Source organism: Oreochromis niloticus, linkage group LG7 (assembly GCF_001858045.2).
Source record: "Oreochromis niloticus isolate F11D_XX linkage group LG7, O_niloticus_UMD_NMBU, whole genome shotgun sequence".
NCBI lineage: Eukaryota > Metazoa > Chordata > Actinopteri > Cichliformes > Cichlidae > Oreochromis > Oreochromis niloticus.
The window spans coordinates 52671070-52686096 of record NC_031972.2 but is presented as its reverse complement, the minus strand read 5'-3'; the positions used below and the strand labels follow the sequence as shown (position 1 = coordinate 52686096).

At 39.8% G+C, this 15027-nt stretch overlaps 1 protein-coding gene across 7 annotated transcripts in view; it reads right to left on the bottom strand.

Annotated features, from left to right (window-relative positions):
* tln2b (talin 2b) overlaps positions 1 to 15027 on the bottom strand; it is an 85837-nt gene that overhangs the window by 46538 nt on the left and 24272 nt on the right. For all 7 annotated transcript variants that reach the window (XM_019361622.2, XM_019361623.2, XM_013268590.3 and 4 more), the window contains exons 2-6: positions 3255 to 3431; positions 3070 to 3167; positions 2752 to 2881; positions 1926 to 2081; positions 1341 to 1483 (exon numbers count right to left, since the gene is read on the bottom strand). In XM_019361622.2, coding sequence (XP_019217167.1) covers positions 1341 to 1483; positions 1926 to 2081; positions 2752 to 2881; positions 3070 to 3167; positions 3255 to 3390 — 663 coding nt within the window. In that variant the 5' untranslated portion in view covers positions 3391 to 3431. The remainder of the gene's footprint in view (positions 1 to 1340; positions 1484 to 1925; positions 2082 to 2751; positions 2882 to 3069; positions 3168 to 3254; positions 3432 to 15027) is intronic.

Here is a 15027-nt window from a genome sequence, read left to right as displayed (position 1 = left end):
CGCTGCTCTCATCAGTGAAAGCATTTAGCATCAGCGTACATGTATGCTGATACCAGAGCCATTCCCCGAGCTGCTTCACGTCCTATTAATTCCATTGTACAGAAATTGGTGGCATTTTGTCCAGAGGCTTGCAGCAGAGTCCCTCAGTAAACAGGAGCGAAGGGAGTTAAATAAATAATAATTTCTTTGTGGAAAAAAGGCTAAATTTTATTTCATATTTAGCAAATGTACACCGAATCTAATTCAGAATTAAAATAAACCAAACAATGCTAATCTCATTTTGTTTGTTTTGGTCTGACAGGAAAACCAAATTTGCCCATAAAATGTTATCATTCTTGTAACGGATGAACGGTTGTTTAAGGAATTAACACATGACTTCTGTCGACAACAGATGATATGTAATGTACTTGCATTTAGGCGAAAGTGCTAGCTACTGCACTGGAGTGCTGTGCAAATGTTAGGTGTATAATTATGTAGCATGTACAACATGCTGTTGCTTGTCTAACGTGTCAAACCTAAATGGCCCATTCCATGAAGTGGTTTGTAGTGTCCCTGATAGAAAAAGAAAGGTATTTTATTACAGTTTAAAATACTGTAAAAAATCTCAAACTTGAGCTATACTGCCTTGATCACGTCTCTCCATTTTTTTTATCCCATGAATGATACATTTCATAGGGGGCACTACAGTTCTGCAGTGGTTAGCACTGTGTTCTCAAGAAGGTCTTGGGTTTGAATATACTGGGAGGGTTGGGAGTCTGCTTGTTCTCCTGGTTTCGTTAACTGGCAATTCTTAATTCTCTGTGATAGTTTTGCGACAGAGTAGCGACCTGTCCAATGTGCACCTTGCCTTTTGCCCCACGACAGCTGGGATAGGCTCCAGCCTGCCTTAAATGAATTGGATAAGTGGAAGAAAGTGAATGGATGGATAGAGCTCTATCAGACCGTATTCACTTTGCATTGTGAGCAATGCCCAGCAAACAGAAAGTTCTGAATAACTCTGTCCTACTACTATTTATAACTTGTTCTGCCGCAGACATTAGCCAAACAAAAATATTACTTTCATCATCCGGTGATCAAACTTTCCGTGTTGTTGTGCAGTTGTATTGTAAGAACCAAGAAACAAGTCAAACCTGTCGGGACCACATCTAAGCTAACCACATTTCAGTCTGTCGGGGCCTGGTCAGAAGTTACAGGCACAAAGACGACACAGTTATTGTGTCCTGTGTCTGAAATATTTCATATGCTTGGTTGTTTGGGCCTTACTTTGGGGGGACTGGGGGGTCTCTCTTATTCTTCTCTCATTTGCTATCTTATTATAAAGATGTGTGTAACAAGTTTACCTGAACATAGAGCAGGTTTAGCTGAACAGGGTCCCGTGAATCCACATTCTGGTCTGAATAGAAGAACTTCCGCCTGAGCAGTAGAGTCTCGCTTTCCTCCACCCCCTGTTCTCTGAATGTCCTGCTGTGGTCCAGCCAGTTCACTGCCCAATCAATACACATGCTCCATTACTAAATACATCAAAATGAACAGGCATTCAGTTTTACAAAGATGTTACTAGAGGACAATGGTAATAGTGAAATTAACCAGGGATTTTGAGAACTGCAGACCCGTCAGCTTTGACAGAAAATCTACCAAATTTAATACTGGGAAGTGAAAATCCTGACGGGCCGTGAAGAGTCTCATTTGCATTATTTTCTGCTGAGACGAAAGCTAGTTGAAGGTTGATTTATACATTTGCAAAAACATTTTTGGTGTCCTCTGGGGAAAAAGATAACACAAAATTAATTAACTTTCATATGTCAATGCAATAACTTTGATTCGAGTGATAAAGTACACGTCCATATGATGGTGTTGAGTCAGATGGCTGCCGTAAAGCCATCAGGATTCCAGTAACATTTTGGCTTTTTCAAGCTTGCACTCACAGTCGTCATCTGTGTGAAGTTTTGCTTTGAGCTTTTCCATCTTCCTTTCATCTCTCAGCAGCAGGGTCCTGTCTTTCTTCAGTGTCCCCATCCCATCCTCCTTCTTATCCTCTGGCACCTCTTGAATGAGGGAGTATTCCTCATAGTTGGTGATTCCTGAAAAGTTAGCCAGGGATTTTTTTAGGAGGAGGAAATGCTTCAAGTAAGTGGTTCAATAATCACGACAGAGAAAAGCATCACTGCAATACTGTTGCAACTGTCTTTTTATCCATTTCTCTCTGCTTTGAAACAGAAGTTAAGGAAAGCTGGTATAGAGCCAGCAAACTAAAATTGAAGCTGAAGAGGAGAAGAAGCCAAGCAGAAAGCCCTACTCTAAATAAACATTTTCCAATAAAGCTATCTGCCAGACACACATCCCTCTCTTCCTCACCCAATTAGGCATGGGAGCAGCTCATTGTAATTGAAATATACAGCTTAGGGAACACCTCTATGACAAGGAGCGACAGCATTTCCTGGGCATTAGAAAGAATACTTAAGTCGCTGATTAGAAACAAGCTTGTTTATCCCAATGAATCATGTCCACATTGGTCTAAACAAAACACGATTAGGACTTTATCAAGCATAGACAAATGCTCTAATGTGCCGAACAAATATGCTTTTCAAATCCAAACTAAACAGCACATGATAACATAGTCTCCTAATGTAGCTGAAGATGAAGTCAGTGGTATGCCTTTGACTAAAAATAAAACAGAAGATGAATAATTTAAGCTTTGGGTGGTGGCGTGACATGATTAATCTTCACCGAACTCATAGCACAGATACAAACCTATTCTACTGCATATGGTGACGAGCAGCTCGCCAACTGTTTTTGAGTCATCCACCATGATAGTTTTAATGGCACCATCCAGCATTTTGATCTTCTGTGGCCTTTGTTTCTTCTTATACTCCAAGACATCCTGAGAAAACAGCAAAGGAAACGCGATGACATCCACAGCCCTACTAATCATCCTCAGCCGTAAACTGCTGCTTCCAGCAAGATGGGAGGAATAAATGTCTCGGTTTCCACTAGAAAATATAGATCACTTTAAGAACCCATAACTGACACTGACAGTTCTCCACCCAGGACTATATGACTAAATCTTACTCCGTTTCGCAGCATGTAGTAATCCAGGGTTCTTCCAGACTCGAGCCAGATTCCTTTCCTGGGATCATCGTCAGACAGGAAGAGGCCATAATCCGAGGCTGAAACACAAAAAGCAACAGAGAATACAAATGTAGAAGCCCACAGATTTCCATTATGTAACTCAGCTTCACCAATCATCCTCCAACCTTGTCCTGTCTGGGCTTCAGGGACTCTCTCTCTGATGATTCTGCAGGCATCATACACAGGGGTGGACGGTTCAAACTGCATCGTCTTCACCACATTGCACTGGCGCACGCAAATCTTCAACGATAAGGCCACCATCTTGGTGGGTAGTATAACGGCCTTGCGACCGACCTATACTCCTGGAAGACACAGAAGGAGATATGAAGTCATATCAATGCTCCAGTGCGTTTGTGTCTATGTCAACAGGTCATTATTAAAACGCTCTCTCCAACAACAATCAGGTCAAAACTGTGAAAAGGGAAATCTCAGGGGCCGAATATAACACCTCAAGGCGCAGAACAAATCCTCACAATTACCTCCTGCGGGGGCATTTTTACCTGGAATTGAATGTGCATTGTGCTCTGCCTTAGCAGCTCATCATTTTTGAGTTGTTCTGATATTGAAGTGTTACCCCAAGATAAGCTTCTGCCTGATTGCAGTATATGTAGAATTAGCTGAACTAAGGCAAGAAACATAACCTTTCAGCAGAAGAGCGGGGGAAAAAAGTGAAAATCTCTCTAATTGGCAAGAATAACGGAGACAAGTCAAAACACCCCCCACCCCTGCATCATTATTCTCACTTCTCCCTGTTCGCACTCTCCTCCGGAAGAAGACTTCAGTGTGAGACAAATCAGTGGGTGTCTTATCATTTACTGCTATTAGGGTGAGTCAATTCTGGTATTCTTAGACGTGTGCAAGAAAAGGAAAGGGACTGAGTTCTTCCAGCTTTCCGTGACCTTCAATTTTACATAGAGATGAATGAAAAAATAAAAATAAAACTACCTATAGCCTAAGTAGTTTATCGGCAATGGCCTGATAAATCCATTTAAACCTGGAGACATTTATACTGCTGATCTAAATCCCAGACATTTAGTTGAAAATCAAAAAGAGACACATTTATGCTCTGAATTAACACTTGACTATGTGATGTGTTTTTTCTTTATATGTTTTAAAATGTACTGTGACACCAAAAGAATTTTTAGTATTTTATTCCATGGTTGAATATAAAGGCAAAAGTTCAAGTTTTCACACTGACAGGATTCAGACTTCAGCCACACTCGGAAACAATGAGTTTTTTTGTGCTGAACCACAGGCCCCCTTTGAGTCGAAGCAGAGAAAGTCTGCGAAGTAAATTTTCTATAATGATGGAGTGAATGAGACCGTCTGTGATGGAGCCTCTGTCATAGACGTGAGTTCCTCTCCAATAGCTCCTTTCCTTCTACGAGTTTTTCTTCAAACAAAGTGGAAAAGATGAGCACAAAGAAGAAGGGGTAATGGCGCCGCATGAGCTCTCCTCTATGCCGGCTGGTAGAGAAGTCCCACCGAGTTTTTGTCATCCAGCACTTCCACAGACACACTCTTCAAGACAAGCAGCAAGAGACCCCCAGACTGACGATACAGCAGGCATCTCCCACCACACGCTAAATATAGGGAGGGAGCAGAAAATGTTTGCATTTTTGTGGAAGTTTCTCAAAACAGAGGCCGTCTCATCCAAAAAGCAACAGTTACCTATGATGACAAATACTTTGCGGAGACTGGGTCTGCAGCAACAGTCGCTTTAGTAAGTTGTCAGTAGCATCGGTGACATCAGAGAGTAAGTAGTGCAGAAACCACATGATGAAATCCAGAAGGATAATGATAATCCCTGAGCTTACAGTAGTGTGAGAGAAAATTTTTCACTTAGATCCTCATGCAAACACTCGAAAGCATTCAACACTTCTTCAGCTCTGCTTTCAAGAAAGGATGAGACAAAACTCACAGCCATGGTGAAGAGAAAGCACACCCTCTGTCAGTGAAAAATCATCTGGTTTTTACCATGCCTTAAAATGAGGTAAATGCAGCCTGACACGAACAACACCTGACATATTACACTGTCATCGTTTGTTTAACTAACATTAAGGCAAAATTGAAATGCATTGTCTAAAAAAAAAAAAGTGCACCTCATGATTCAGTAACTTTTAGAATCACCTTTAGCAGCCATAACTTGAAGTAATCATTTTTTGAATTACTTTATAAGTCTTGCACATCATTGTGGAGGAATTTTGGCTCATTCTTCTTTGCAACATTGTTTCAGTTCATGGAGGTCTGCAGCCATTCATTTATGCAGAGCTCTTCTAAGGTCTTGCCACAGAATTTCAATCAGGCTGAGGTCTGGACTTTGACTTTTCCCACTAATCATTTTTCTGATTGTAGAATGATTCACTTCAAACTGTTTTGAGATGGTCTTATAACCCTCCCCAGACTGATGGGCAGCGATTGGTTCTATGAGATCACTGCTGATGTCTTTCCTCCTTGGCATTGTGTTAATCCACTCCTGAATGCTGCAGACCAGCAAAATGCCAAAACATCTGCTCTTACAGTCGTGGTGATGCTTGCTGATAATTACTTAATGATGTGGATCTGATTAACAGCACCTGGCTGCTATTTAACCCTTTAAATTCCTATTTATTCTAAGCAGTAAGGATGTGCATGGACTGCTCATGAATTTTGGCTTAGATTGTATAATAATGACACAGTGTAATATGTCATGGGTCATCTGAAGTTGCATTTATCTAATTCCAAGACTCACTAAGGACCAGACCATACTTATATGCGTCCTGGTATATAAAACCTTAGAATTTAAGGAGGATGTACTTTCTTTTTTATCAAGACTGTGTGTGCCTCTCTGTTCAACCTCATTTTCTTGTATTTTATTACGCTCACTAAAACAGCACGGTAGACAAACATTTCTGTAATTCCATCTCCCTTGACCATCACTAGTCCATCAGCAGAGTCCTGCATTAGATTAGGTTTGTTTGCTCCTGCAAATATTAAGACATGAAAATGGCCAAAGAGCAGCTTGCTGGGGAGTCTGAACGTGTACAATTCAATAGAGACGATGGAAGTCAGGAGCCATCTGGAGAGGATACAGCTCTAATGATTGACTGTAACACCAGCAGCAGAGCAGAACCTGAGAGCTACAGCTGCTCGGATTATTGCACAAGTCTGTCACAGAACAACTCAGGAGGTGGCTAGACAGAAAACAATATTGGTCAGGGCCTAATCAGACCTGATTTTATAAATGCTTCCAAACAAAATGAAAAACCTGACGCAGAATGAGGCTTAAAAGAAGTGCGAATGACAATCCTTGAAGGATAACGTGACGCTACGGTACATTGCTCTCTGAAATGATTGCTTTAGGTTGACAAAACCTTCTAAAAAACCAAAAAAACCAAAACAGTGGCACAATGATAAATGTAAATGAATAAAATATATACATAATAGCTTTTTCTTTGAGTATAAAATATTTCCACACAGTGCAACAGGAGTTTCAAGGTCACTCCACTGCAACTTACAACACTGGAAAGACCGAAATTATTTCTTTGAATTTTTTTCTGCTGCATTTGTAGAAAAGTCACAGAAATAGGCATGCAGATGCAAACAACTCTTATTCTACTTATACAATCAGCAGCTATTACTGTGAGCATAAAAAACAGCCACTCTGGGATAAAAGGTAGATTACAGGGCAACTCTAAACTAAGCACAGCTATTGTAAAGACCAACAATTACATTTTAACAAGCTGGGATGCAAGTGAATGTAACTCTGGAGCTAAGCCGTCAGTAAAACAGCGGGAAAATACTGGAGCTACATACTATGCATTATTATCTTCAGCCCATGGTGTATTATTATTTTGAAAGGTAGATGTTGTATGAATGGAGAGCTGAGAGTAATTCCCGACTTCAGCAGTTCTCAGGACTGTTCAAACTGCAGCATTAAAGCATGTGTGCAATGAGAAAATGTTAACTGGCTAAACCGCTCCACACCCCACCTCCTCTGCCACCTCTTTACATCCTGCATTGACACTCTCAGCAAAACATCAGCCTTTTATCCCTGCCTGACTGAGAGCAAGGTCAGTTCCCTTCATGTCCAATGTATGCCTCTGGATACCATCTGGAACGCGGAAAGTTCAACAGCGGGGCATGTAATGGCAAGAGAGGGCCTTTTTAATCAGCTATGGATTTAAATTCTGTATTTCAGCAATTCACAAACTAAATTTATAGTTAGCTCCACAAACTGAGAGCAACCAAGCTCAAATGTGTTACAAAGGAAACAGGAAATAATCAGCCACCATAAATACTGTACATCTTTATTATGACTTAATTTACAAAAAACACAGTGCAGACTTTTTTAAATGGGCAATATGTAATTTGTTTTAAAAACTGATACAAATTTCAAAAGATAGCGTTTCATTTTTCACCTTCTCTTGAAAATGTAGCTATCAGGCTACTCCAAATATGTATATACACTGTGGTATTCACTAAAGTTAGCACTCTAAAGTAAGCTAAAGCTAGCCGGTACAATGGTGAAAAACAAGCAATGAGAGGACAAATCAGTTAACATAATGACAAAAGTTGTAAAAGGTCCCTTATGAAAGGTTAATTAATTTAAATGGACTAGCCCTTGTATAGCGTCTTTCTACTCAGTTGAGCACTGAAAGATCTTTCTACTGCTGTCTCATTCACCCATTCAAACACACATTCCATTGTTCGCACTCGGTTTGATCCATTGGGAGTAACTCGGGTTTGCTATCTTGCAAAGGGTGCTTTGCATGCTTCTGCATGCAGACTGGAGGAGTCAGGGATCCATTCACTGACTGTCCAGTTGGTAGACAACACGCTATATCACTTGAGCCATCCCGTTTAATATACAATCTTATATCATAAATCCTTTCTGATTTGTTTTCCAATAAACTTTATGACAAAGTGCAAAATTCCTGCATACACTGCAGGATTTGCTCTTCAGGTTTGTCAACCTTTACAAGCTTTATACATTAATAAAGTTAATCTAGGAGCAGTTTTCTAAATTCAAAGAGAAAACACTGGAAGACATTTTCTTGTTAGATGACATGGCTACTGAATTTAGCATGGCCAGCTGGGCTTAGGGATAGCAGACTTACTTTGTGTTGAGCAGGCAGATGAGGTGTTGCAAATTCAAACAACAGAAAAAAAAAGAAAAGAAAAAGAAAAGCACATTCTGGAAGCTCTTTGTAAGCCATCCAGTGTTTCATGTATAAACACTGAAATATGTCCCCAAAAAGATGCAAAGCAACAGAATGAATTTCTGCATAGAAGCACTTCACTAAAGAAATGACAGATGATTTTGATTAGCAGCTATAATTACATGCCTTCTTACAGTATCTGATTACAGCTACATTAATTTTATAATTGAATTATTCTATTACATATAACCAGTTACTCTCCAACACTAAAAACAATAAAGAGTTCTTGGCAAGTGGCCACTGGAGACCAGCATGAGCTATGGTTTTTAACCTACCTCCACTGCACTTATATACCTTCATGCACTGATTACAAAATACCCTACCCCAACCACTGGCGTTAGGTGACTAGAGACGTGGTCGCTGCAGTAAGTTGAAATTGTGAAACTTCCTGTGCTGGCTGTGTGATTTCTATGCTGTAGCAGACAAGAAAACCAGAGATTCTGATGTCCATATGAAACAGAAATTAAAGAAACAAAAGTAGCACCAATCAGGATCTTGAGTGGCCACTTCTTGCTGTTGCAAAACAACAGAGACTCTTCCCAGAGTAAGATATGACGCATATTGTTGCTTTAATAGCCCTTGGTTATTAATCTGAAAATCACATGGAGCCACACAGACACCCTTTGTTCAGCTGAAGCTAATATGGTACACTGATGCAAAAAAAAAATAATTAAATACTCAAGGAATGCCAAAAGAATGATGGGTTGGGCATATTTGATCTATTCTTAGAAGGAATATATAGCGCAACAATGCACTAGTACACTACGTTTACATGTCTTTCAGAGACTATATCAAATTTTGTATCAAGGTGTCCTTTCACCCATTTCCTTGCAGAAAAAAAGTCACTGCACCAATCTGAATGCAATTCAAATAATTAATAAGTCAAAGGCTTTCTTCTCCACCCTTATCATTTCCTCCACATGTTTCATAAATGAATTAATCATTGCTCATGCAGGACATAGCAATCAATGGACAGCATGATAAAGCTGCACTGACCCTTGCTATTTTAAGTTCAGCAGGATTATTATGAACAAGCTGTTATAAGAGGTTTGCACAGTACTATTTTAACTAATGGGCTGGTAGTCAAGCAGTGCTTGTTGATTACGATTAAAAAAGCATTAGACCCAGAGTCTAAAATTAGAGACATTCACAGTTACATCAACTTAGTTTTTTTTCAGCTACATTTATAAAAGAACCTTGCAGCTGTAACCCATTGTGTGGACTATAGGATTTGCTCTTGGGTGATGCACACTGCTGTAATGCAATTTGTAGGTACAGATACTGACAGAAATTATGATTCTTGTCCTTGTAAGAAGAGAGAGAACAGCTCCTCTTACACTAAAAATATCCAGTGAAGTAGAGCGTCCTCCAGCAGCTCTGCTTCAAAAGGATCCACAGCAGAAACAGAGCAATACATCTAACACTTTCTCCCTTATTTTTAAAAGCAAATGGCATTCACTTACACTTGTAGCTGACAGGGGATAAAAAAAACAAAAACATCTTTACAGTTCTTTATTCTATTTCAAGGTTAGACAAGCACTCAATACATTAGCTGGTAAATTGAGAACTTGGGCAAGTGCATCCTTATGCCAATTTTTCTAAGTTACACTGACATGTCATTAGGTTAGGAGGTCCAGCAGTTTGGACTCAGTACAACACAGAAAATATTCTGAATGTACCATCCCTCATTTAGAGATTTGAAGAATTGGCTTCCTAATCAATGGAGGCAGAAACAGCTTCTGTAGGAGGAGAACTCCACCCTCCCAGCTGGACTCAGTCAACCAGTGAGTTGGTCCTTTAGTCAATCAGTCAGTCAGTCCTTGAGCCATTCACTAAGTTGGGAGACTGACTGTGAGTTGGCCTGGCTTCGCAGTGGGAGCAGTTAACTGTGGCTCAGGCAGATGTTGCCCAAACATTTTTATTTCATGACATACACTTATGGATACAGATCAGTCCTCAACAGAAAATCTTACCCCACAATGATTTCATTATCATTATCAAGCACCGTTTTAGCCATAAATCTCTTAATGAGAATTTACACTAAGTGGCCTCTACTCCACTGGCCTACATCTGCTTTTTGTCTGATAACAACTATGGCAGACAAAGTGATGCAATAACATGAAATGGGAACTATGTTTGGAGTCAGTAGTTCAGCGTTGTGAAATTTCAAACTAACATAAAAAATAGTGCAAAAGTGAGGTAGAAAATTTCCTTTAAGTATCAAAATTTAGAAAAATATTTAATTATTTAAAAATGGTAATAATTAAAATCTGCTATCCACTACCCTGAGCAGCACTCAGCTCGTGCTGAAGAGTGAGTAACAAGTAAATTCTTTACATATTTATCCAATGTCACAGATACATATTTGGGTACGTGATCGCTGTATTTATGATTATTACGACAATAAAATACAGAACAGGTGTTTGTCAAGTACATTCAACCACTCAATCCACGCAGGTGTGCCTATTATGCACTGCTCACTGCCGACCATATGGTGGGTTTGAGGGTTTCCAGATTGAACATATTTTTCTATGTTGAGTCTGGAAAGCATTAATTCCACACAATTAAATCCAGAATATAATTTAATACCAGAAAAATACAATGGACGTTTTTTTGTTTTTGTTTTAATAATCCACAAATATAGCTGAATTATTGCCCTAAATTTAGAATCACCAATTAACCTAAAACGTAAGAGGAATCCAGAGTATCCCCAGGAAACCCACACACCCACAATGCAAACATGCAAATGTCCACATGGAAAGGTTAGACAGGCTGTAGTCAGCCAAAAACTAACATGTTCTTCTCCTGATATCTACGGTACAATCAATTAAAAAAAGAAAGAAAGAAAGAAAGAAACATTTAGATTCCTCAAATCCTTGATGAACTTTGTGCCAGAGTTCAAAAGCCCAAACCTTCAGAAAAACATGCACATATCACCTTCATACCCAGTCTCACAAAAGTTATCATGGATTTTTGTCCAATATTAACAGTCAAAATTAGTGCAAAGCCACCAATACAGAGATCAAGTAATAACAAAGCAACATTTTGATCAGTCAAAACCAAACTTGAATTGTGACTCAGGGTTAAGTAAATGCAAACAAATACAAGGCCCACCATCTAAAGGAACCTTTAAGAGAATCGACATTTTATCAAGATGAACTCTTACATAAATTTAGTTTTAGCTTGTTACAGCTAGTTGAAATCAGTGTAGAAGACATATTTCAACAAAAGTAAAGAAATAATATTGAAATGGCTGTATTGGCTCAAACACTTTCTAGATCTTGTCAGAAAAACATTTCTCTTCTTGCTGTACAGGCTGGTGCCTACTGCTTTGCCCTCTGATTGCTGCTTTCAGCTATAATCTTGTGTTTAGTTGCTGCTCACAAAAAGAAAGCCAAAAAAAAAAAAGTAGTATTGCCTCTCAGTTCTAACATCTCTGTGGTCCCAGCGGCCAGCACAGGTAAAAGAATGACACAAGCAGACTGCTTTTATGTCAAAAAAGGACAGTTTCATTTTAACAGTTTCAACAGTTACCTCTAAACAATCTGGGCTGATCACAGTTTGTCACTTGATGGACATCTCCTACTTCACATATGCATTTTTGCACTCATACTTGCAGTTTTTGATGGCATCACCCTGCCATTTACCCTGTCATCTGAGATATGTCTTGTGTGCAACAGTAATAAAACTCAGTTTTGTTATGCAATCAGCTACTTCACTCAGCTCATAGGAAGAGATATGATGGATGGAGAAAACCTCATTTTCTGCTGTATAAAATGAGGTTTGTTTAATTAATGAGGGTCACTTCAACATGGGACAACAGCAACACTTTAGACAGAACATGAGCACCAACAATAACTGATCTGCACTACATTCCCAAACGTATTCACTTTCCCATCATTGAACTCAGGTATTCCAATCACTTCCATGGCCATAGGTGTATAAAATCAAGCACCATGGCAAGCAGACTGCTTCTACAAACATGCGTGATAGAATGGGTCACTCTAGGGAGCTCAGTGAATACTGTGATAGGATGTCACCGGTGCAACAAGTCACTACTAAATATCCCACAGTCAACTGCTATTGGTATTATAAGAAAGTGGAAGCAAATGGGAACAATGGAAACACGGCCATGAGCGCGGTCATTGCAGAGTGCGCAGAGGTCGCCAACTTTCTTTCAGATTAGCTCAAGAACATTGCGTAGAGAGGTTCATGGAATGGGTTTCCACAGAAACAGCTGCATCCAAGCCGTACACCACTAAACTTAATGCAAAGCTTTGGATGCGCTGGTGTAAAGCACCCTGCGATTGAACTCTAGAGCAGCGGAGATGTGTTCTCCAGAGTTACAAATCACGCTTCTCTGTCTGGCAATCTGATGGATAGTCTGGGTTTTGGCGGTTGGGAGGACAACCTGTCTGACTGAACTGTGGAAAGTTGTTGGAGGGGCAATTATGGTGTGGGGCACAGCCCTTTAGTACCAGTGAAAGGAACTCTTAATGCTTCAGTATGCCAAAATATTTTTGGAAATTTCATGTTCCCAAATTTCTGGTAACAGTTTGGGGTTGGCCCCTCCTGTTCCAACATGATTACACACCAGTGCACTAATAAAAATCCATAAAGACATGGATAAGTCAGTTTGGTGTGGAAGAACTTGACTGGCCTGACCTCAACCTGACAGAACACCTTTGGGATGTTCTCACATCCAAACCCTATGGATTAAGAATGGGATGTCACCTTAATGAGTAATACAAAGTCAAATAAACAGTGTTTTTGTGCCTCTAACAAGCACAACTGGATTTTATCCAGATCTTAATGTCCTTTTGATAAGCATGAATGACATCAGCAGAATGGGCGATCCTAGACAGATCTTAACTCTCGACTGTAATTTGTGACCTTTAGCAAAACGCTGATGAATGCTAAGATGATGCCAACTTAGTCAATGAGACAGTACATGCCACTGAGCCCTGTGCAAATTGAGGGTCACACAGAAGAAAAGGGCAGAGTCAATTTGAATTAACCATTTCAACTACTGTTCTCTAATAACACCCTGTACAGTATCCAATCTTTCTAAACACAAAATAATTTTCAGTACACAGCAAAGTTAAACCAAATCAGAGGGTGTGTTCTCATAGATTCTTTCATCCATATTTTTCAGACATTCTGCTTTGATAGTAGGAATACAGTATATACCAGTGATAAACTATAACACAATTTTAGAACTGGGAAGATTAAGGGGTAGCAAGGAAAAACTCCACAGATGTGACAGTAATTAGTGGAAGAATATGTAAGTACAAGGCCGACGTGGCTCATGAAATCATTGCATCACAATTACAAAGGTCACAATTAAGATGCCAACCCCACTCTAAGTTTCTCAACACCAGTTTCTCTCCTCCCTTCCAACACCAGCATCAAACATATGAAGCCTTTCCAGCTTGCAAGAGCTGTCTGCTGATCAGACAACTGATAATGACAACACTTGTTAAAAAAATGAACAGCACAATTTTTTAATGACAGAAAAACAAATGAGGTGGGATCATGTCTTTTATGTTCGATGATGGCTGCATAGAGCTTGAGACATGTAACACACACAGTGGCACACCCGGACTCTACATGCAAACCCTACAGACTTCACTTATTTAAATATTGAAAATTAATCACCCTCCAGTGGACAATCAAATACAGCAGTATTACAGGATTAAGTATTAGACTGCACTCTCACGACTCTTGCTCCCATGATCGCTCAGTATGTTCTACCTGGAGTCTCATATCCTCCAAATCAGGTGACTCCAATCTTCTGTCTGTGCTGCCTCCCAACCACTGAGTCACTTTCTCATACTTCAGTAGCCGGCAGTTGCCTACTACCACTTGCATGCTGATTACAGTATCAAGAGCAGTGGAATGGAACATATGCTGGCTGCGCTCCAAAGTGTGATACAGTGAGGGACTCTATCAGCATTTTATATCCTCTGGCATGCTGTAAGGAAGGGATCTTGACACAATGGTAGAGATTCGTTGTTCTGGTTGTTCAAGCAAAACAAAACAAAGGAAAGCAAAGGGAACACGCTGTAGCTAAGGGCATCATCAGTAGAATAATTAGTCTAGTTGTAAAGTATTAACCCTTAACCCTTATTAACATAATAGTAATAATAATTACTGAACTCACTAATAGTTACTAATATGATTGTAATGTATGCTTGTCTGTTCCCAAACTCCTCCTAGACACATTTTTATCAAATGAAACTTGGTGTTTTAACTGCCTAGGGCAACAGGATTATCAACATCTCTGTTCAAATCCTTACAAATTCATGTATTGTGTGTAGTAGCTGATATCAGAAAAAAGGCACCCCCAGTCTGGTAAAAACCAACTGTAGGAGGAGTTTTGCTAGTAATAATAATAATCAAAATGGTCTGTGTAAGTAATATCTACTGTTGACAGTGAGCGAAACTATGTAGTTATGTGAGAGAAGGTTCAGGGAGAGGCTATGTTGTTGGCCCATTGTTTCCAGATCGCCAACTCTGCCCAAGTTGCCATGGCTGCTGCCGTGCCCACCTTTTCCTGGACATATAAGGCTGGACAGCAGCAGAAGGAGCAGCCACCATCACCCCTCTGCCCTCTGGTCCAAGGCTGCATCTTCTTCTGCAGTCATCTGGGTGTAGGATAGTCTGCAGTTATTTAAGGAATTTAGGTAAAGCTGGC